The 24,500-nt window shown below is 36.0% G+C and overlaps 1 protein-coding gene across 6 annotated transcripts in view; it reads left to right on the top strand.

Annotated features, from left to right (window-relative positions):
• Nucleotides 1-24,500, top strand: part of LOC110096282 — an 88,114-nt gene that overhangs the window by 28,592 nt on the left and 35,022 nt on the right. For 4 of the 6 annotated variants that reach the window (XM_020822147.2, XM_028692904.1, XM_020822148.2 and 1 more), the window contains 9 exons: nucleotides 791-931; nucleotides 7,352-7,441; nucleotides 10,028-10,258; nucleotides 10,341-10,424; nucleotides 13,457-13,614; nucleotides 13,708-14,230; nucleotides 15,791-15,961; nucleotides 16,100-16,159; nucleotides 22,237-22,359. In XM_020822147.2, the coding sequence (XP_020677806.1) occupies nucleotides 791-931; nucleotides 7,352-7,441; nucleotides 10,028-10,258; nucleotides 10,341-10,424; nucleotides 13,457-13,614; nucleotides 13,708-14,230; nucleotides 15,791-15,961; nucleotides 16,100-16,159; nucleotides 22,237-22,359 (1,581 nt within the window). The remainder of the gene's footprint in view (nucleotides 1-790; nucleotides 932-7,351; nucleotides 7,442-10,027; nucleotides 10,259-10,340; nucleotides 10,425-13,456; nucleotides 13,615-13,707; nucleotides 14,231-15,790; nucleotides 15,962-16,099; nucleotides 16,160-22,236; nucleotides 22,360-24,500) is intronic. The other 2 variants (XM_028692907.1, XM_028692906.1) reach the window with 2 other exon arrangements.

Below are 24,500 nucleotides of genomic sequence, written 5' to 3'. Positions count from 1 at the left end.
TCTCTCTCTCTCTCTCTCTCTCTCTCTCTCTCTCTTATTGCCGCCCAAGGAGGTGGTGCCCACATGCTTAGGCAGTGGGATTTAGAGGAGGCGGCTTAGCCCCCCTCCTGTAGGTTTGAACCGGCCCCTCCTGGGCCGGTTTGGGCTGAACCGTAACAATATGCTTGCAGCATATTACTCTTTTGTTTGGCTGTTCCGGCTGGGGGCATGTTCAAAGCTTTATTAACACATGATTTTTAGCCCCTTCATTGGCACTTATTAAATAATTTATGCATTCTGAAATTTATTAGTAGAAGTTTTACAACTAACTGAAATGAGTGCTAAAGTTCTGTTGCTTTCTAAGCTTATTTAAGGACCACATAATATTCTTTTGTGATGCATGCTTATGTAATGGGACTCTGTATACTCACTTGATTTCAGCTTGAAAGTTGTTATTCCATGAATTATCCTTCGGCTATCATAATCCCAACCATTATATGACAATATAAAAGTAAAATCCTTCTGTGGCACAATTGCTTCATCCAATTATGTTAGCCATCGATTCCTGTACTTATTTGTATTATTATCCTGATATGTTTTTCAAATTGTCTAGTAGTTTTTTTGGTTTTTTGCAAACAATATTGGTGAATTCATCTGCTAAATGATTTGCTTGAATTTGCGGAAGATTTTTGAAGTCTTTGGGATGTACATGCTTCATTATTGATGCCTGATGTCAATCTCTAATTATTTTATCGAGCATTTCACATTCCAAAATAAATCAAAGTCATGGACTTCTTATTTTCACATGCAGCAAGTAACTGCAACTTTGTGCTTCCGCGGACAAAGGGTATTTTTGCACAATGCAGTTGGCTATTTTGGAGATGCTCCTATCGAAGCCTCTGGTGACTTTGGCATAAATCCTGATAATGGGGAATTTCATTTGATGTGTCAGGTAATCTCATTATGCTTTTTGATCATCTTAAAGTGGAAATTTAGTTGAACGAAATGGGTGCTAAGATCCAGCTGGCTTGTGGTTCGTCTGGGATAGCTTTTTTATGACTTTTCTTCCAAAAAGTTGTTAAAACTTTTGTAGGCTACAACTTTCTTGCAGCTTTTTCAATAAATTGTAGTGATAAATAGTTTTTGCAGCCAGATTTATCATAATAGTGTATTACCTAGAAAGAAGCTATTCTTTGATTTTTCGAAAGGAAAGCAATAACAAAATCTACAGTAATTTTTTGACAATTGTTCTACTACAGCAGCTCTACAACTTTTAGAAACAGTAGCAACCACATCAAATAAACTCTTAGTGTGTCGTGTACGTTCCCGATACTTACCATATGATGGATTCTGGCACCCCTGAAATGGAATAAATAAACTTTTGAGGCCTTTAAGTCTTTGTTAAATTCATAGAATTGGAGAGGGAAAAAGCTTAATTTTATTATACAATATTATCCCTATTTATAGATCTATATAAGATATCTTAATAAAGAAACAAATAAATACATAATCATGCATAATTGCCCTAATATAATCCTTCCTAAACTAGCCACCCGAATATGGAAGGAGATCGGTATTGTTACGACCCGGCCCGGTGAGCTCGCGTAGGCGAGGCGAGAATGAATGGTCGAACGGTAAGTCAAATATCTAATTCCTAAAACTATCACCTTAACATTTGAAAGAGCCTCTAAAACATCAAATTGAAAATACATAAACATAAAATCAGACAACTATAAAATTACCTTTCCTCAGACGCTTCTCTTTTACAGTAACTACACCTGAAAAATGTTAACAACTAACATTAAGCCAGAGCTCAGTAAGTAAAACACGATTTTAAACTACAGTAATCAAGGCAAAATGAACAATATGCTAAATGCCAATTTCATTGAATATAACATAAATTCATTTATTAAAAACATGCCATTAACATATACATGAATTCATACATTCATATCCTTTCATAATTCATTGCCATATCCATATCATTATTCATAACTTTTTCTTTTCGTATATATTACAATCGTCACAGGAGCCACCGTCTAGTACCATAAATGTACTCCTTTTCAATTTCATTTTTCATATCCTTTATCATTTTAACGTGCACTAGTACAACGTTCCCAGCTAGTACCATCAGAGGGTGAGCTCCATCATTTCAGCATGCACATACAAGCATTCAATATAACATTCATATCATTTCATTTCATCTCATTTCTATAATACATTAACTTTGCATAATAATGTCACAAGATGTATCATATAAATTTCATGATCAACATGCTTGATCTATTAATCATATAACTAGAGAGACAAAATTTATTACTGTAAATAAAGAAACATGCATACTTACAGAAGTTAGGATTTCGATTTCTCTTTGCTAATCCTCCTTCCTTCGAGGCCACCACAAATAACACCTATAAGAATAAATTTTTCCTTCAAAATTATTTATAAAAAAATCTAAATTAATGTTCTAATTCTATTCCTAATCTACCCTAAGCTCTTTCTCTCTTTCTCATTTAAAACATAAGACATTAAAAAAATTTCTAAAATCTGATATTTTAGTCTATTTACTTATTTTAACCTAATTAACCCTTTACCCTAAACCTAACTTAATTTAAATAAATTCCTATTTTTGGATTTAACTATATTTTAATTTATAAAAACTCCAATTTTATGAAAATCATAATTTTAGCCCTCTTTAAACCTCATTAAAAGTTTTATAAGTCATAAAATACTTTTTATTTTTGGATTTACTTAAAAGCCCTAATTTTAGAAATATGAATTTCATTCATATCTTAATTTAGCATGCCAAAAGTTCACTATTATTTAAATAAATAATTAAAACTTTAAATTTTCTGATTTAACTTAATTAAAAAATAGGAAAATACCATTTTATAAGAAAAACTCAATTTCTTTTCTTAAAAACCCTCTTAGGACCCTTAGGAACAACATTTGCAAAAGCACTTCAAAAAATTCCAACTTTAGAAAAAGCCCTAATTTTCTAACTCTACATTTTTGAAGAAAAGGCCTCATTCCCATGCATAAAATCATCTCTTAAACTTATCCTAACATTCTCTTAAAGAAAAATAATGTTTCCCCTCAAACCCTAAATTTTTCATTTTAGGAAAACTTTGCAAGGAAAAGAGAAATACATAAATAAAGCATACCTTAGTCTTCCTCTTATTCTCTTCTACAATTTCCCTATCTTTCTTTGCCGGAAAACTCGCCGGAGCCGCCATTCGAAGTGCTCCCCGCTGCCTTGCCCGTCCACCCTCTTCTCCCCCTTCGGTTCGGTCGTACGAAAGAATGAGGGGACCGAATAGAATCTGTCCCCTTAAGGCTTGGGAGTTGAGAGAAAGGTCCAATTACCTATTTGCCCTCACTTAAAACATCCATGCTTGAATAAACATTAGGGGTACTTTGGGTATTATGAGACTTATCTAATTTTTATTTCCTAAATTAAGCAAAATTAAATATAAGTTTTATATATCTAATATCATAGAATTTTATAAAATTAATTTTGTCGAAATCCGACAACTTTGAATTTTTCACTTAAAACTTGTCGCGATGCATCGAAAAGCGTGCGAGGTCTAAAACGGCATTTTGCGGGTTTTACAGGTATGATCCAGGTGAGCCTCCAACGGATTTCCATCCTGGCTATGGGATCAAGGGCTAAAGGGAAGGCTAAGATTTAACATCGTGATCCAAGTGAACCTCCCATGGATCCTCATGCTGGCCGTGGGATCAAGGGCCAAGTGATGATTGAGATTTTAACACTCCTCCTCAAGTTGGATAATACAAATCAATCATTCCTAGCTTGGTAATTAGTCTAAAAAAAGTAGAGTTATCAAGTCCATTGATGCGTCATAGAGATCTCCATTTGGTCAAAGCTTTGGGATGAATTATCTTTAGTCATTGTGGTGGCAATCAATCAAGCTTGCAAGGTGCAAAACAACAATGAAGGCTGCATTGAATAGTAGCTCTCAAGATACCGGAAATGACAAGAAAGGATGGTATTGGGACAACAGGGATAGTGAGTTAATTATCCTTTAGATATGTCTCCCTCGGTTCTCAAGAGAAGGCCGACTATGAAGGCACGACAATAGAAAAAACAAAAAAAAATTATTTTTAGGGTTGTGACAAGCTACAGCAGAAAACAAGTCTCAAGTAGCTCAGTACTTGGCATGTGGATCTCCTCCTTCCCATGCCATCCAACTCCACCTGAACCAACTCCTTTTCGATCTGTCTAGTATAGTTGCATGCAAGGCACATGTTTATTACTCGATCGTTCTGCTTGCTTGATTCCTAGGTCACACAAACTGCTTGGTTCGCTCGGCTTCACGTACACATGGAGCTGCGCGATCCTTCTTGATCACTCGCTTGGTCCCCTTCTTCACTTGGTTCAGCCTCCAGGTAGGCATGCACGAGAGACTCACGTATTCGCTTATTCTGTCCGCAAGCACGAAACAAAGGGCACGAGCGGTTTGGACTACTCGACTCTCATTCGATCTTCAATAGCAATGAAGGCCGCTTGCTCCTCTCTGCTTCCTTTGATTCGTATATCTAAGTGATTCCGACAATGAAGGCCGATGGAAGAACCATTTTTCTTCAGAATTTCGGCAATGAAGGTCGATGGTGGGAACCAGTATTCCTCAGAATTCCGACAATGAAGGCCGGTGGTGAATTTCAACAATTAAGGCTGGTGGTGAGAACTGAATTCCTCAGAATTTTGGCAATGACGGAAACTTGTATTCCTCAGAATTCTAACAATGAAGGCTGATGGAAGGACCATTATTCGTTAGAATTCTGGCAATGAAGGCTGGTGTAAGGCCCAATATTCTTCAAATTCTAGCAATGAAGGCCGATTTCTTAGAATTCCTGCAATGAAGTCCGGTTGCTCCTCTCCGCTTCCTTCGATCAAGGCTCTAATACCATGTTAAATTCATAGAATTGGAGAGGGAAAGGCTTAATTTTATTATAAAAAATATTCTTATTTATAGATCTATATAATATATTTTAATAAAGAAACAAATAAATATGGAATCATGCATAATTGCTCTAATATAATCCTTCATAAATCAGCCACCCGAATATGGGAGGAGATCGGCGCAATCCAGGTGAGCTTTTCATGGATCTCCATCATGGCCGTAGGATCAAGGGCTAAAGGGACGACGGAGATTTAATAGCGTGATCCAGGTGAGCCTCCCATGGATCCTCATGCTGGCCGTGGGATCAAGGGCTAAGGGACGATTGAGATTTTAACAGTCTTGTACATTATTGTTTCTTCGCTGGGTATGGGTGTATCATAAAGCACTCATGGAATCTTTAAATGCCTAATGGTGCATGTGGCTGAAGCTTAACTTCTCACCTTCTTTCCCTCTCTCTCCCTTTCTCTCTCTTGCACACAAACTATTTTAAATTAAAATTTATCATTTCCATATAGTTTTATGATATTATCATCATTTATTATATTAGTTGAGTTTGTTTAGAACGCTTACATGCGTAGGATTTAATGGTGTTACATTATCAAAATAATCCACCGACAATCATATGAAAATTTAGCTAAACGTGATATAATTAGTGGAGTCCTGAAAATATTATTAAATCAACTTATCATTTCTAATTTTTATACTTCACCTGTGATCCTAGTTCATGAATATTTCAACTAATTTTGATTACAACTCTACTACAACTTTACTCTTAGAGATAGAATACGAAATTAGCATATACGTGAAAGGTTGAAGTAGCTCCAGTGGCAGATAAGATTAGTGAGAGTTGGCTTTGATGGTTTGGTCACATAAAACACCGGTAGGCAAAGCATTGTACGCTTTAAATCACTGTTCCATCCTCTCCATATTTTCTAGCTATTATGATGAAATATGACCGGTTTGGATCTGGTCAAGCCCTTTGGATTGGTGTCCCAGACCCCACTGCTTCTGTCCTTACTGTTTTTCCCAGCCTAACATCAGCTTTATGGATTCTAGAGAATATTGTATTGGCCACAACCTCTACCTCTTACCTTGGTTGGTGAGTATGATCCTTTTCTTTATTATGACCAGAAGATTAGAATGCTGTAACAATTCCAGCTACCTGGCAAGTTAACAAAAAAGAAAGTGCAGATTAATTGTTCAAGAAACAAGAAAGAAAACATAGGACAATTCTGATTTTAGGGAAAACAGAGAACCTGAAAGTGATTCGCGAAGGAACTTCAGCGCTAGCGAGACAAGAAACGGCTTGTGGAATGAGTGATTGTCTTCTTCCTTAGTTTCCTTAGGCTAAGTAGGAGTGCAAGGACCTTTAGCTTCATATCTTTCAGCCCAAGTGGATAGCAGCTGTCTTGCTTCCACCATGAAGCTTGGTGGCTTGTCTTTGTTTGATTCAGCCACCTGATTTTGGTAAGGATTCTTGATTAAAGAATGTGTTTTGGAGAGGTTCTTGCGCCGCTTAATTTCAAGATATGTGGCTTAGAACGTGTAAGGAACTGTTCTTGGGGAATCTTGTGTACCCCACTTGTCACCGGCCAGATTACTGTGCAATTCTGTCTGCTGCCCTTTGTTTGCAGCAAACCAGAAGGATGGCCTGCTGCTGAACACACCGTTGTCAGCCTCTCTTGACTGCAAGACAAGCATTCAAGATGGATTTGATTGATGTTGGCAGAGTCCTAACCACACTGCAACCCCTCACGTTCCTCTTCTCTCAAGTTTATTGGAAATCCACCCCAAGTAAAAGAAATCATTCCCTTCTCTCAATTTTTAAAATCTGAAAATGAAATGAACTCCCCTCTCTCAAATGAACAATAGATATTTATAAAAAGCCAAGGATTTAAAGAAGCAACAAATTATAATCCTACCCTTATTTAAAAATTAGCAAATAAAACTAAGAAAATAAAAGGAAATTAAATAATAAAAACCTAATGAAATAAAATGCTTAAAATTAAAACAAATAAAACCTTATCAAATAATGACTTTATACCTTCTGTGATAATCAATAATCTAACGTAATTGTTTAACAGCTACAACTTGCTCTCAATCCTCATCATTGACATCACTTTTATTGTGTTCTTCATCCTCTTTCTCCAACTACATTCCAGTATTTTTTGTTCAAGATTTTGTTATGTGTAAATTCTTGACTATTTACATGTCTTTAAATAGCTGAATTTTAATGTGTTTAGTATATCCTGAACATGATTCCATAGCTCCTGAACTTGTGACTTGGTGCTGGAGTACTTCTGATTTGTTGTAACTGTAGGCTATTGTTTTTTATTCTTTACCTTGCTACATTCCTTCATGTTCTTCAAAATTAGAACTTGCTAAACCCATTATTACTGTCGTCCCATTAACTGAATTTATAACTTTTAGTTGATTACTATTTTCAGGTTCCAAATGTCGAGGTGAATGCCCTTATGAAGACTTTAAAAATGAGACCATTAATGTTTCCTGTATGTTCATTCCTATGTTTTATGGTTGTAAGTTCTTTGATGAATTACTGATGTAACAATGTAAATGCTTTTCATAGTTTAGCTTGAGCATGCTTTGCGGCATTTTTTTTTATAGTAGAATGTCTTCCCTTATTGGGAGTGACTTTAGTGAATCTGTATGTTAATTTGAAACCTCCACCGGGAACATTCATGTTTATTTTCTTTCTGGCACTTGTCTAGCTTCTATAGAAGAAATGTGGCTAGCCTAAACATCCACACAACGCACACCACACTAGAAGAAATTGATTGATGATGATATTTCAATAGAGGTGTGGAAATGTTTAGGAGATGAAGGAATTTCTTAGCTTACAAAACTTTTTAATATTATTTTAAAGACTAAAAAGATGCCAGATGATTAGAGAATGAATGTGTTGATTCCTATTTTTAAGAATAAGGTGTTGCACTAAAGTGTTTGAATTATATAGGAATTAGGCTATTGTGTCATACATTAAAACTATGGGAGAGAGTTATTGAGCAAGTATAGGTTACGACGTGATACTTATGCTTCTCAAAATCAATTTGGATTCATGCCGGGTAAGTCTATTATGGAAGGTATACATTTATTGAGAGATTTGATGGAGAAGTATAGATAAAATAAGGAGGATCTACATATGATATTTATTGATTTAGATAAAACATATGATAAAGTTCCAAGAGAAGTGCTTTGTAGAGTTCTAGAAAAGAAAATATTTAATAATACTTATATTCAATAGACCTGTCAATTTCGGGTTACGGGTCGGGTTCGGGTCAACCCGAAATTGACCCGGTATTATTCGGGTTCGGGTCGACCCGACCCGTTTTTTCAAACGGGTCGATTTTCTGGACCCGAAACAACCCGAACCCGACCCGTTTTTGTAAACGGGTCGGTTTCCCGGACCCGAACCCGACCCGCTTCGGGTTCGGGTCAACCCAAACCCGAAAATTTCAGGTCGGGTTCGGGTCGGGTATTCGGGTCGGGTTCAATATTGACAGGTCTAATATTCAAGTTATTAAGGATATGTATGCTGGAGCTGTTACTTGTGTTCAAACACAAGTTGGTTTGTCCAAGTATGTTCCTATTTTAGTTGGATTACACCAATGATCATCTTGATGTAATCTTTTTGCTTTAGTCTTAGATGTTCTTATTAGTCATTTGCAAGCGGATGTATCATGCTGTATATTTTTTGCTGATGATATTCTTCTTGTTGATAAAACTAGAGGTGGAGTTGAAGGAACACTTAAATTATGGAGATCAACCCTAGAGTCTAAAGGTTTTTGTTTGAGTAGATCTAAAATTAAATACATGGAGTGTAATTTTAGTACTAATAGATCTAGTGGGAGGATTGTGACTTTAGGCGATCAAGTTATTAATAAGAGTACACATTTTAAATATGGTTATTGTTCAAAATGATGGTGAAATAGATGGGGTTATTATGCTGATGATATTCTTCTTGTTGATAAAACTAGAGGCAGAGTTGAACGCTTAAATTATGGAGATCAACCCTAGACTCTAAAGGTTTTTGTTTGAGTAAATCTAAAACCAAATACATGGAGTGTAATTTTAGTACTAATAGATCTAATGGGAGGATTGTGACTTTAGGCGATCAAGTCATTAATAAGAGTACACATTTTAAATGTCTATTGTTCAAAATGATGGTGAAATAGATGGGGTTATTATTAGTATAATTCAAGTTGGATGGTTGAAGTGGAGGAATGCATCAGGTTTGTTGTTTGAACGAAAAGTACCCTTCCATCTTAAGAGAAAATTCTATAAGATGGTGATGAGACCTGCAATGTTTTATGACTTAGAATATTGGCCATTAAAAGAGAAGCATATAATTAAGTGTTGCAGAGATGAGGATTCTTAGGTGGATGAGTGGCTTCACTCTTAGAGACAAAATGCAAAATAAGCATATATGTGAAAAGGTTGGAGTAGCTCCAATGACATAAAATTAGTGAGATAGTCGCTCTATATGGTTTGAACACATAAAATGTCAGTCTCTGATGACTCGTTTAGGAGGGTAAATGTATTATATTTGAGCTATGTTAAGAAGGGTGGGGTAGTGGTTAAAAAATATTAGAAATGACATTTTTTATTAGATTTAAATGAGAATTTGACTCTTTTAACATGACACAATGGAGAAGAATGATTCATGTAGCCGAGTCCATGTTGTGGGATAAAGGTTTAATGTTGTTGTTATTAAATTAATCCATGAGTAGGCTTGGGCATATTGAATTGAAAAATCTGATTTTGGCACCTCTCTTTCAATTAAGCAAAACTTGGTTGTTTTATTTTTTGTTTTTTTCCTTTTAATAGTCTTATGAATTATTGACTCTGTTCTGTCTTCTGATGTTAAGTCAGGTGTGTCCATTTAAAAGCTTTTCTACACCAATTTTTAATCAACAGTGGCCACGTTCTTGATCTTTACTTTATTTATTAATTGTTTTTTGTGTTGTTCACCTTAGAAAAATTGAAATATTTAATAACCTGCTTATGTTATTAACCTTTTGCAGCTATGAGACCTGTTTTCTTCTATTTATCTTATTTCAAGACCTTCTCTATCTAGTTTTAGATAAATTGTTTCTTTGGTGCAGTTGGCTGGCACAATAACCGCCATATTCAATTGTCAAGGTCCTTTGGATGCTCCTTTGTTTGTAGGAAGTGGAAACATCTCTAGAAAGGCTTATTATTCACTTTCTACTTATCAGCCATCTGCTGCATCAGAAGCAGTAACTAAAAATAAAGATGCCGGCGCAGTGGCTGCATTTGACCATATTCCATTTTCTCACGTATCGGCTAATTTTACTTTCAATCTTGATAACAGTGTATGTGCATGGATTTTGAATATTTGCATTAAACTTCATTGTTGATTCTGAACCTTTTATGAAAATAAGTTGATACCACCAGGTTGTTGATCTCTATGGTATAAGGGCTACACTCCTCGATGGTGGAGAAATTCGTGGTGCTGGCACTGCATGGATTTGCCCAGAGGTTGATGCTTGTTAAATGGCAGTGTACTTCTGTGTATATTACTGGTGCATCTTAAATTTTATTTTTCATTTTTTTTCCTTTTAATCAGATTTAGGATCTGTTAATATAATTATATATATTTCTGTTGTTCTCCATTGCTATTTGATTAATTGTTCTGATATCTGCTCCTGAGGAAGGGAACTGTGTTGTGTAGAATGAATGACAAACTAATACCCTGTAAACCAGTTTAAATAACAACTCCATGTTGTATTGCCCTTACACCATGCACATATTTGCGGTTACATGTTGATCAGTCATGCATGAAATATGTGTTGAAGGGAAGTCTTTTGCTGGTATTCCTTCTTGTCACTTTATTTATTTTGGCAAAATTTTGATGTCTCTAGTATACTTATTCTTTACTAGTATAATTAATATTCGTATTTCATTTTCTTAAATTTGGAAAGTGTCACAGGTCTTTCTTGAAAATTTTATATGCTCTTTAGCATAGTAGATAAGGTATGGTGTAAGTGTTATTCTTTTAAGTTTTTTTTTTTAATTAATGATTTGGATATGCAAACTATGCATGGAATGCAGCATAATTGGAGCATTTGCATATTTGAGTATTTGATGTGTAGACAACTAAAAAGAATTTCAGCATACCTTATCTAATATGTATGCACGATTTGGTCTCTTTAGAAGAATATATATATATTGGAATCTTTTCCTTAAATGCGCATTAAAATAACATAAGAATGGAAGAGATGCTAGGAAGGATTGTGGGCTCTAAAAAGCTACTCCTTGGTTTGACAGAAAGCAAAGTTGTGGTGAACGGTTTTAAGAGATAGATTAAACAATAATAAAAGATTTCTTAAAAAAATTTCCCTCTTTTATGATTTATATGTCATAGTGGCCCTAAAATATCTTCTAGGCTTGAAAATTGCAAGATCAAAGAAAATTATATCCGTCTCTCACAAAAATATATAGAGGCCTTGCGTTTGCTTGTATTGACTGATCGAACAGGAGTCTGTTCAGGTGGAGTCGGACGACTTGGGAATGAGGAGATCTGCGTGCTGAGTGTTAAGTTGCTTGAGACGTGTGTTTCTGCTCTGTCCTTGAAGCTTGCCACAACCCTAACACTAATTTGTTTTCCTTTTTTACTGCCGTGCCTTCCCTTGAGAACCGATAAGGAGACGGAGCCGAATGATAATTAATCAACTTTCCCTGCTATCCTACCACAGACCTTTATTTCCATTTCCGGTATCCTAAGGGCTACTATCCAACACAACCTTCATTGCTGCCCTGCACCTTGAAGGATTGATTAAGATAGGCTTCATCGCTATCCTTTGCTGCAACAATGTTTGATGCTAATTCCTCCCAAAGTTTTGATCAAATGAAGGACTCTATGGGCACCAAGTGACTTGATAACTCTATTTTTTTGTGACTAATTACCAAGCTGGGAATGACATATCTATATTCTTCAGCGTGAGGGGGAGTGTTAAAATCCCAGCATCCCTTGATACTGGATCCCACGACTAGTATGGGACTCCGTGGAAGGCTCATCTAGATCATGCTAACCTCTGTTAAATCCTAGCTGCCCCTTAACACTTAATCCCACAGCCAGGATGGGAATCTGTGGGAGGCTCAACAGGATCACGCCGATCTCCTTTCATATGTGGGTGGCTGATTCAGGAAGGATTATATTAAGGAAATTATGCATGATTATGTAGTTATTTGTTTCTTTATTAAGACATCTTGTATAGATATATTAGCATGGATTGTTTTGTGTAATAAAATTAAGCCTTTTCCCTCTCCAATTCTATGAATTCTAATAGTATAGTAAATCTTAACTTGTTACACATTATGCGTTTTGATAAGTTTTGACTTTAGTTAATTAGTATTTTTTCTAGTTGATTTTGAGGCTGACGAATGCTTGACCTGGTTGACTGGTATTCTATCAGGACATTTGGAGAGATTGTTGCTTGACAAATTAGATTTGTTGATTCTCTAGGTTGAAAATTGTAGGAAAATGACTTTTAACACACGTTTAGACCTCCCTTGACCAATTTCTCTCTTAGGGGCATCGATGTAGACCTCCCTGGGTGAATTGGTCTGAACTAGCTTGCCTTTATCATGATAATTTCTACTTGGGAGCTTCTATGAGGTCAGAAAAGATGCGATCAAACTTCTTAGAATGGGTTAATACTAATGATATTCATTCCCTCAAAATTTACCAATGTAGTGCTTTATCTCTCCCACCTTTTTACCTTCTTGTTTTTCAGTCTCCTACTATAATGTTGTTTGTAATGCGTTTTGTTTCATCTTTTCCTATAATTATCTAGTCAACTATGGGGAAGTATTTCCATCAAAATTTGGAGAGGGAGAGGAAATAAAACAGTAGAAAGAGTACATTATGCCTCAGGAGATTAAAGCATAGAGGATAGTCCTGCAATCTTCTGTATTGAGGAGGTTTATTGATACAAACAATTCTAAGAATTGTTAAAATCTTAAATCCTATAAGTTTTTTGAAAGTTTCCAAGCTATAAATATTTCTATATTTTCTGCTATAATTGTGTAATTTAAAACAATATGAAGGTATGATGCTACCGAGAAATTTCATTGAAATAGATTGGCTGCAAATCTAGTAGAATACTGAGTTTTCTGGCGTTAAGTTTCCTCTGTAAGTATGGCGGTCTTTCATTCATGCGAACAAATTACTTATTGTGATTGCTGTTATGTGCAACTTACCATTATTGTTTACTTATCTTGAGGAAGCTCCTAATCATCTGTCTTCCCATAAATCTTTTGAGTTTCTAAGACTGTTGGTTTCTTCAAAAGCCTTCTTAGCATTATTATTGCAATGGTTTCTATTAAAAGGAAATTGGCAAAGCATATTCTTCATTGAGACAACATAATCATGCATATGTTTTATTTTTATCAATGGAAGGAAATTTTTTAGAGTCTCCAATTAGCATGGATGATACAGCCGTGATTTCATAAAGTTCTATTTTTATAGCTGTAACTTTTCTTTACTTATTCCCACTAGAACTTTGTAGGGGGAGGTTGATGATACAGCAATGGATGTGAACTTTTCTGGAAAATTTTTGTTTGACAAAGTCTTACAGCGATATTTGGCTGAAGGCGTTCAAATGATTCCTTTCAAAATTGGGGAGGTCAATGGGGAGACCAAGTTGTCTGGGCCCATTTTGAAACCGTAAGTTTTTGAAATATGTTGGAACTGATTGGAATTGTTTTGTGACATTTTCAGTAAAATTGCGATTTCTTATTACCTTATGGTTCTTCTCAGGAGATTTGATATAAAGTGGGCTGCACCTGAAGCTGAAGATTCATTCACTGATGCACGAGGAGAGATTATAATTTCTCATGAGTTTATCACAATCATCTCATCGGCAGTTGCCTTTGACTTGAATACTAAAATTCAAACTCTTTATGTTGATAAAAGTTTGCAGCTGGAAGAAAATTTAGAGTATCGGCAAACTATGGCCACTTTTATTATAGAGGCAATTGAGCTGGATTTACGGATGCGTGGTTTTGAGTTAGCTAGTTTTGTTTCAACTCCTTTTGAAGCACCTAGGCCGCTTCATTTGAGAGCAACTGGAAGGTTTAAACTTCAAGGAAAAGTTGTAAGGCCGAACAGAAGTATTGATGGGAAGGAACCAGGATCTTGTGGGATGCCATACCTTCACATGGTTGACAGTGACAAACCAAGGCTTTCTGGAGAGGTTTCCCTATCTGGAATCAAGATTAACCAACTTATGTTGGCACCTCAGCTGGCTGGTTCTCTCTCTATATCACATGATGCTATAAAGGTTTAAATAATGCTGCGAGCCTTTTCTATTTTTATTAAGTACTGAATAGCATATGTCATATTGATGTTCTATTGACAGATAAGCTAGATTTAAGATCTTCTTTGAGGCCCTCTATGGTGGTGAAGCTGAGGGTTTCTTCCTTCTATGAACTTGAGTGTAATGGAGCGCTCAACATAAACAAATTGGGATCTTTCTTGATATATTTCATATTTTTGAAAGAGTGGGTTAGGAAGGTTTATTACTATTTTTCCTTTATTTTTTAACCAATATAGTGAATGCTAATTACGCAGAAAAGTTCGTTTTAACTTATGACGCTAATGATATTCCAGGAGTGGATATGATTGTAAAGTTTAGCATTTAGCATATTCCTAGATTTCTTTGCCTTATATTTTTTTCCGTTCCGAGTTTCTATTGAAAGGCCAATAAATCTTATTTGAAAATTTGCATAAGCTTATTATATCCCTGTTTTGAAGATGTAGATTGCCTGAAACATTGCCAAAAGTATATTCCAACTATGATTTATCATGTATGCAGGATAGGATTGAATCCTCTTTAGAGCATCTTTGGTCTCTTGTATATCATTCCAACTGTTTTAACAATAAGATTATATTTATTGATATATCAAGTGCCCAATTTTCCATGTTACTTGAAAAGTTGAATTTTATGTTTACCATTACAAATCAAAGTTAAGAGTTCATCAACTTTACAAGGACAGTTTGGCTATGGAAAGTCAAATATGAATTAGTTGTGCTTAGAAAAACGGGTGAATGGAAGATAAGTTTCTTCTTTATGCAGATATTTTTTGAGAAGGTTTTATTGTTTTTGAGTATACATAAAGCATGTTAGACCGTCTTTTGTTAGGCCGGCCTAAGAGGGGCCGGCTATCCCTATTGAATTGGTCTCTAATGGACCAATTTTATACTATGGCCGTCGGCCCAAAGAAGGGAGAGGGAAGGGGCCGGCTGCTCCTATGGGGCCCACACCTTGATTAATAATTGCTAAGGGAAATATTTGAATGAGGGGCTGTTTAGGGATTTTGTATTTCTCATTCGGCTTTAATTAGTTGCTAATGCTAGAATTAGGGTTTCATCTGGAGTTTAAAATCAAATTTGAGACTAGGGTTTGTTCCTTTGGGCTCTAGGCTTGCCTAGAGATTAGGAGAGTTGTTTCTTCCTCTAGAATTGAAGAAACTTATATCGTTTATTATTTTCCTTGTTCGTGGATTGAATAGAAGAAGTTTGCTTGTGTTTTTCTCTCCAATTTCCTGAAAATTCTGCATCGGAGTGCTGATTTATCTCTGACATCAGCAGTTTTCTCTCTGTTTTTCACCAGTTACTGTTAGGTTTGCTTGCAAACTCAAGTGTTTCCCTTAGGGTTACTTGCGAACTCAAGTATTTCCTATCATCTTTCTAGGCTAAGTTTATGGATATGTGTGGTTGTTGTTGTTGTTGTGGAACTAATGCCGTTGTGACAAATCCTTTTTATGTTGCTGTTGTATTTCAGAAACATGCCAACTCTACTGGTAATCCTTTTTCTTGACTGGTGGCTTATAATTTACAGTTGGATGCCATGGGTAGAGCAGATGAAAATTTATCCATCGAGGTCATCGGGCCAATAAGTCATCGAACTGATGAGACCCCATATAACAATAAATCATTATCTATTTCCCTTCAGAAGGGACAACTTAAAGCTAATATTTGTTACCAGCCTCAACAGTCTGCTAATTTGGAGGTGCATCAATATTTTTTTTCTTATTAGTTAGTGAAATTCATATCTGTTGTATCATTATTCTCTTAAGCAGCAGCAGTAGTTGTTGATACAGTGGTTTAGATGATCATATAATATATTCTGAATTTGTCTTTTGGATAGGTAAAAAACTTACCACTTGATGAATTGGAGCTTGCTTCTCTTCGTGGATCTATCCAGAGGGTGAGATTTTTACTGCCATTATTGTTTGATTTCCATTCAAGTAATTATGATCAATTTTGTATCACAACCCATAAATCTTGAAATATGAATTTGGAACAGCATAGTTTGATATTTTACCTGGTATATCTATAGAACCAAATTTCCTTTTGATAAGATCCTCTCTAGATATGGACGGATTCCTTTTTTAAATGCAAATCATTGGATAATCCATTTTGTGGGCTATGTGAATATTTCGGAGATGTTGTGTTAATGTAAAAATTTTGAACAGATCACATTAATCCTTCTTATTCACATTCACGCTCATCTTCGTTGTAAGTGATTATTTTCTCTCTTAGGGATTGAGATGAATAATGTATTATCTTTGTTTGTACGATGGACTTTCTGATGGGGACATCAGTTGGAAAGTCTATCGTCGACGTGGCCGTAGATCAACGGCCACGATTTATCCTAGGTACTTTTGATTTTATTATTGTCTATTTATTGATGTAATTTTTTTATTTTAGCATTTTTCCTTTTTACCCTTGCTGCAGGGATTGAGTCATGTAGCCCATTGAGGTTATTTGAGTCCTTTTGCTTTAAGTCATTGTAAGAGGCTATTTATAGCCTTCATATTGTTATTTTGAATGTTAATGAATGATTATGAAGAATTTTTACTGCATTCGTTTTCTTCAAGCTTGTGTGAGAGCTTGAGAGAAAGTTTGTGAGTTGGTGGAGCCTAGGAGAGGCCACCTGTCGTACCCAACAGTCACCACCGGTGGTTCTTGGTCCTCCTCCCTTTTCCCCTCCCTTCTCCTTCCTACCATCATCGTCCATCTCCACCGCCGACCTCATTCCATAACCCCATCTCCCCAAGCCCCCCCCCAACCTAACCACCAACCCAATCCCTTTTTCTACATTGGCTACTCCACCCGACCCACACAAGCCAAACCCGCCGCCGGCCACCCTTGTTTGCCTCCATGAACGAAGAGTTAATGCCTCCTTAATGCTTACCTAAAGAGTTTCAATAATTTGGGAAATTATTTTCATCATTTGAAATTCAAATTTTGAATTTTAAATAGTTTCCTAAATTAGAGAGCTATTTTAGGAAAGTATTGACTCTCATTCATGACTATTTTCAAATTTAATTTGGGCGGAATTTTTCTTCTCCAAAACTAAAGAGACCAATTAGGAAGGGAATTTAAATTGCTCCACAAAACCCTCTCTCCCTCCCTCTACATGCCGCCGGCCTCCCCCTTGCTTGGGCCCCCTCCATCAATGCTCAGTTAAGGCCATTGATTGTAATTAATTTAAAATCCAAATTCAAATTAATTCCCTCCACTTTTACTCAAAATCTGAATTTATTTTCAGATTTTGAAATTAGATTTCCTTCACCTTCTTTTAACCTAAGCTCTCCAAACCCTAGCCCTTCCCCACCTCCCTACACCGCCGGCCCTCCTCCTCACCTCCACCTCCCTCCTACTTCTTCTCTCTCGCGTTCTCTCCTCATATGATTATGATGCTTGACCGATCCGGAGTTTGATTCTGGCTTCGCATACGACGGCCAAGGCATCGTGGATCTTCTCAAATTGTCGTTCGTTGACGTGAGTCCATGCATTGACGGATCCATAGAAAGTCCGTCGATCACGTGATATTCGATTTGACCAAGCCTTTGGAGGATCAACTATTCGAAGGTACGTGGTGAATCAAGATGTTTCTCCGAGAATGTGTTCTTCTTCCTTGACTCGTGTACTTTCATATTCTACTTACTTCGTAGAGAGATTGTTCAAGCAAGAGATTGTGTCTACTTATCGCCATCCACTAGTAAGCGTAGGATTGTTACTTCTTTGCTTTTGGATTTCATTGTTAGGCCAAGGTTATGTTGGAAACTACTCCGCATGCAACGCTTTGATTTTCTTAAATGTTTTGATTTCACTTAGTCTCTTGCGTAGCTTAGCCTAAACGGAAGTCACCACTTATTAGTTTTATTTTGTTGTTTTAGTTGCTAATAACGAAAATCCAAAATTGTTCTTTTAACCATTTTGTGCAATTTTCCTATTTCGCATTTTAGTCCTGCATCACTTTCTATGAAGTGTAATCTCTCCATGCACCCCATTTCATGCTTAGTAGATTATTTGATCTTTGTATAATTGTGTACATATGTGAATCTCATTAAACAAAACAAATTTGGTTGTGCTCTTGATTTTATTGTTTTTGCTCAGTAGATTTCACGTCTTTTCATATCATACATTGTTTATTGTTATTTTCTTCTAGCATTATCATTTAGAGGAAATTTTATTTTGTCATTTGTGAAATAGAGAATTGGTTTATGCTTGTTTCATGGAGACAGAAGGATGCATGGATAATGCTAGGAGTTAGGATTGAATTTGTACATATTGAGAAGGAAAAGGTTAGGCTAAAGCTAAAAAAAGGTTGGGCAAAATGGTTGTCTTGAGGAAGATGACAGTAAGCAAAATTCCTCATTTATTTAGATAACATCAGGGAGAATAGGACGAAAAATTCCACTCCATCCTACAACTTTTTAATATATAATGATAAAGATATAGATATGATGGGAATCATCATAACAATGATCTAATTTATAGGGATAAATTTGGGAAACAAAATTTTATACCACAAGTGTTTGATTGTATTAATTATGTAAAATGAGGAATGATTTTTCCCAGCCATCGAAATTGTGTCTTTGCCATATGGAAGGTATTTATTTTGTGTTCATGAAATAATGGTTAAAAGTACAATAAAATCAAGGCTTTATATTCCTCTTCAATTTTGACCTGAATATTAGCTTATATAGGGATTTAAATGGTCATAGAGTGATGTTCCTTATTTATGCTAAATGTATCTGCTGCTTTAGATGGTGATACTTTAAAAGGTTGTTACAGATCTTTCAATCACATCTACAAAGACTTTGTGGTACATTCATGTATAACATATATGAAGAAATGTCTCCCAAACCAAGAACATTATAACTGCCGCCCTTTTGATTAGCTCATCTCGCTTTTGGTGGTACAAGTGATTAGTAACTTTAACTTCAATTCCATAGGCTGTCCCTTTTTGGATAAGGAGGTTCTTATCATCATCTCCCATTAGTTAAATTAACATTTTCCATCAAATTTGCCAATCATATTTAGGGTGATGGTTACCAACTTCTATGCACGATATATTCACCATCTCTTACATAAAGTAGCTATTTGATAGGAAATACTTGAGTACGCTAGCAAACCTAGCAGTGATTGATGAAAAACAACAAGAACACTACTGATTACAGCAACAATACAGCAACCTTCTTGAAAAATATGGAGAAAACTAAGAGAAAAATGAAGAATTCCACTAGCCGATGCAGGAAAACAGAAAACAATACAAGTTTCTTTAATTCGTGAGGAAGAAACATGTTACGCCGGCCCATCCTGGGCCGGCTGGACCGGTCCACCCTGGACCGGTCAGGGTTTACTCCCGGCGGAAGAAACCCAGCCAGGAGCTGGGCGGAAACCCCTAGGGGGGCCCACTTGTTGTATTTTGAGTTTTGGGAGGGAATTTTTGAATGAGAAGGGTAATTAGGTAAATTGTAATCCTCCTTTCATGTTTAATTAGGAGGAATAGGGGGAAGAGAGGGTTATCTTGAATTTGAATCATTTTTGAGATCTAGGGTTTGTGTTCTTGGGCTCTAGGCTACGGCTAGAGATTTGGAGAGTTTTTCCTTCCTCTCGAATTGAAGGAAAGTTGTATCTTGCAAGTGCTTTTCATTTCTCATTAAATAAAAGTGTTTGCTTTGTTTCTCTTACGTTTTCTCCTTCATTTTCTCTCCGAATCCACTGTTTTTGGCTGTTTTCTTGTGTGGACAGCAGTTTTCATCCTAGATCTACTTGGTTCTTGGTGTGAAACACTTGGAAATCCAAGTGTTTCCTATCAAACTAACTCTCCAAATCTCTAGCCAAGCCTAGAGCCCAAAGGAACAAACCCTAGATCTCAAATTTGATTTCAAACTCAAGATGAAACCCTAATTCTAGCATTAGCAACTGATTAAAGACAAAGGAAAAATGCAAAATCCCTAAACATCCCCTCATTCAAATATTTCCCTCCAAAGCAATTATTAATCAAGGTGTGGTCCCCATAGGAGCAGCGGGCCCCTTCCCTCTCCCTTCCTTGGGCCGACAGCTGTAGAATATACCCAGTCCAATAGGGACCGGTTCAATAGGGATAGCCGGCCCCTCTTGGGCCAACTTAACATTACTCCCCTGCCAAAGACTCACCTTGTCCCAAGTGGCATCGAAATCAGGAAGTTCCTTCCATCTGATAAGCACTTCATTGTTTCCCTTTTTTTTTGGATATGACTCCCCCCCCCCCCCCCCCCCCCCCCCCTCCCCCCGCCCCCAACTCCAGTGGTTCTAAGACCATTTCCAAGTCCTCTGTCAGTGTAATTGACAACTCTGTACAAACTGCATGCTCCCATAGAGCTCTTCTCAACTGTGATACATGAAAAACTGGGTGTATGGTGGCGGATAGGAGCAACTTAAAACTATACGCCACTGCTCCAATCTTATCCAAAATCTCATAGGGGTCAAAGTACATCGGAGCCAATTTGTTGTTTCTCCTTTTGGCAACTGATCTCTGCATGTAGGGCCTTAGTTTCAAGAATACTTTCTCCCCAATCTCAAATTGTATGTCCCTCCTATGTATATCTGTCTGCTTTTTCATGATTTGTTGTGTCCTAGACAGATGTTTCTTCAATTCCTCCAGCACCTTATCCCTTTCCTCTAAGTACTGCCCAACTAAATTAACTGGTGTGCTCGCCCTCCCAAAATGCAATAAGTGTGGGTGGTCTCTTCCATACAGGAGTCATCTGAGATGTAGAATGGTACGAAGTATTGTATCAATACTCGGCCCATGCTAACCATTTAGCCCACATCCATGGATTTTTCAGAAATAAAACACCTCAAATAAGTCTCTAAGCTTCGGTTCACTACCTCTGTTGGACCGTTTGTCTGCGGGTGATATGTGGTGCTTCTCTTAAGACCAGTTCCTTGCAACCTGAACAACTCATGGGAGTTGATGGGGGTTCGTCAGGTAGATGAGGGATTCAAGGAAGTCCTGATCAAATTGAAGAGCTTACTGGGCTACGATGCTACATGGGAGCCTTATGAGAGGGTGAAGCATCAATTTTCCTCCTTTCACCTTGAGGACAAGGTGATTCTTTGGGAGGGGGTATTGTTAGACTGGTCCCTATTGGAGTGGTCCAACCGGCCCTTAGTAAGGGGCAGGTTGAGTTCTACAAGAGGCAGACCAAAGCTGGTCCGCCCTCTTGAAATTGCCGCCCAAGCTATGGGTGGGGCCCACTAGGAAGAGTAATTAGGAAGGAGGGGGCTGCTAGGGTTAGGGGATTGGTATATGCTTTATGTTGGAGAAATATAGGAGGATTAGGGTTATGTATGATTATTGTAGTTGTTTTCATCTTGGAGTTGGTGTCTTGGGCTCTAGCGGGGTCTAGGGATTTGGAGAGATAGATCCTCCTCTCGAATTGAGGATTGACTATATCTTGGTATTTTCATTCCATTATCTTTGGTTATTGCAATAAAAACTACTGTTTTGTTGTTCTCCATTGGAGTTGTGGATTTTCCTTGCTGTTTTTTTTTTTTATCAAGGTTGTTAGGTTTTACTTGAGATCCTCAAGTATATCCTATCACAATGCCATTTATATCACTTGAACAGTTTTACTAGAATTCAGATTGTAAGAAATGCCATCTATTTTATAAGCAATTTTTCCATAGAAGTCGTTCATACTGTAACCATGAATCTTTTGCAGCAAGGACTTCGTCTATAGAAGTTAATAAAATATTTTTGAAGTGTGAATTCTCAGGGTTTTCTTGTCCGTCTTTATGGTTATACCTGCTACCATTATGTCTTATTAGATTATTGAGAAATAGTGATTAAATTATCTTAACGTAAAGTGGTTCTATTACCTAAACTTTTTAATTTATTTCCTCTTTTCTTTGCTATCTGCCATCCTTTGTGCTCTCTTTTCTCTAACTCATAATAGTAAACGCTTTCTCACTTTTTCTCTCTCTCTCAATGTTTTGTGGAAGGCTGAGATCCAGCTTAATTTTCAGAAGAGGAGAGGTCATGGAATATTATCGGTGCTTCATCCAAAATTTAGTGGTCTGCTGGGGGAAGCACTTGATGTTGCTGCCCGATGGAGCGGTGATGTTGTGAGTAGCTTCTTTCGTTTGACTGCATTGTTGTTTTAGTGCGCACAGTTATTACCTAAATTATGTACATCATTTTTTTCATGTAACAGCATAATTCTTTGGCTCTTTTATTTCAACCAGAGAAGTATGAAATTATCATATGTGATGGAAAGTTTTGTAGTCTATTTAATCCTGAAACTTTCTTACGAACTCAAATTTCTGTTCTTGTTTCTTGTGAATAGCCTCATGGTCTGTTTGTTTTCAAGTGCGCTCAACATCTGTGAGGAACTATTACTAATTTTAGTGTGGAACTGTAACTTATAATTAAATTAAAGAAGCATCATAGAAAATTTCCATGAATTGAGAATAAATTTTAGGAATAGTAATAAATATTTGTTAAATGCTTATTAACATGAAAGAAAATTCTTTTAATCTCTTTAGCCCCATAATTACTTGTTAAACATTCATTGGTGTGAAAAGGAAATTATTTCAATTTGTTTAAGCACAATTGTCAAGGAAGATGGATGCATTTTTTTTAATCTTTTCTGGAGTAATTTGGAAAAATATACACTTGGTGAGATTATGGCCTATTTGCATGACGCTGGTAAAGCTGCGTGTATCAACTCATCCCTAGATTATGCCTTTGAAAAAGCCTTGTACATTAGGTTTACGTTTTTTATAGTATGATGATTTACTACAGACCTAAAAATGATAGATTCATTGAGCATTGGATGCAAAATAAATATGTGAGATATTATATGATACATTGATATTTACGAGTGGTAATATATCTATTGATGAGGTCGTGGCTAAAAAATTAATAGGATTGGAGATAGAATTATAGCTTTAAAGATTGTTGTTGATGATAAGATTGTTAATATTAAAAGTGCTTATGCTCCTCAAGTTGGTTTGAATATGAGTTCTAAATTAAAATTTTGGAATAATTTAGAAGAATTAATACAAAAGATACCTCTTGAAGAAAGAGTTTTTATTGGAGGAGATTTAAATGGACATGTTGGTACAGAGGTTGATGATTTTAAAAGCATTCATGGTGGCCATGGATTTGGAACGATGAATGAAGGTGACAAGACCATATTGAATTTTTGTTTAGCTTATGATTTTTTAATTGCTACTACATTATTTAAGAAAATGAATGAGCATCTCATCACTTATAAAAATGGATATAGTACAATCCAGATTGACTATTTTCTTATTAGAAAATTAAATCGTTCAGATTGCAAAGATTGTAAAGTTATTCCGAGTGAAAATTTATGTACCCAACATCGATTATTAGTTTTGGACTTTAAAATAAATGGGCATAAAATAAAAAATAAAGTAAAACGATTTTCTAGGATTAGATGGGGGCATTTAAAGAATATTAACAAAAATATTTTTGAGAATAAGATTTTAGATCTTAGGATTTTGTCTGTGCATGAGGATGCTAAATGTGGGAAAAAGTGGCTAGTGATATTAAGAATACTTCAAAAGATGTCCTTGGAGTATTAAAGGGAAAAGCTCATAATAGTAAAAATAGTTGGTGGTGGAATCCAAATGTTCCAGAAAAGATTAAAAAAAAAGTTTTGTTATAAAAATTGGTTTAATTTTAAAAATTCTGATAAGTGAAAAATATATAAAGTGGCTCGTAAGGATGCTAAGAAAGCAATATGCGATGCAAAGACATTAGCTTTTAGTGATTTATATAAAAGATTAGATACTAAAGAGGGAGAAAGATATATGTATAAGTTAGCCAAACAAAGAGATAGTAGTAAGGATTTAGTTCAAGTGAAGTGTATTAAGGATGAAGATCAAAAAATACTTTTCTTAGAAGATGATATTCAACAAAGGTGGTTGAGATATTTTGCTAAATTTTTTAATGAAGATTGTGAAAATAAGATTGACTATATTGACCTTAGCACCCTAAATGAAAATAAAGATTTATGCTTTTATCGGCGTATTAATAAAACTGAAGTTAGAGAGGCTTTAAAGAAAATGAAGGGTGGAAAAGCTGTTGGACCTGATGATATTCCAATAGAGGTGTGAAAATGCTTAGGAGATGAAGGAATTTCATGGCTTACTAAACTTTTTAATACTATTTTGAAGACTAAAAAGATACCAGATGAGTGGAGAATAAGTGTGTTAATTTCTATTTTTAAGAATAAAGG

Source organism: Dendrobium catenatum, unplaced genomic scaffold (assembly GCF_001605985.2).
Source record: "Dendrobium catenatum unplaced genomic scaffold, ASM160598v2 fragScaff_scaffold_186, whole genome shotgun sequence".
Taxonomy (NCBI): domain Eukaryota; kingdom Viridiplantae; phylum Streptophyta; class Magnoliopsida; order Asparagales; family Orchidaceae; genus Dendrobium; species Dendrobium catenatum.
The sequence above is the reverse complement of the archived record's forward strand: the minus strand, read 5'-3'. Positions and strand labels throughout refer to the sequence as shown.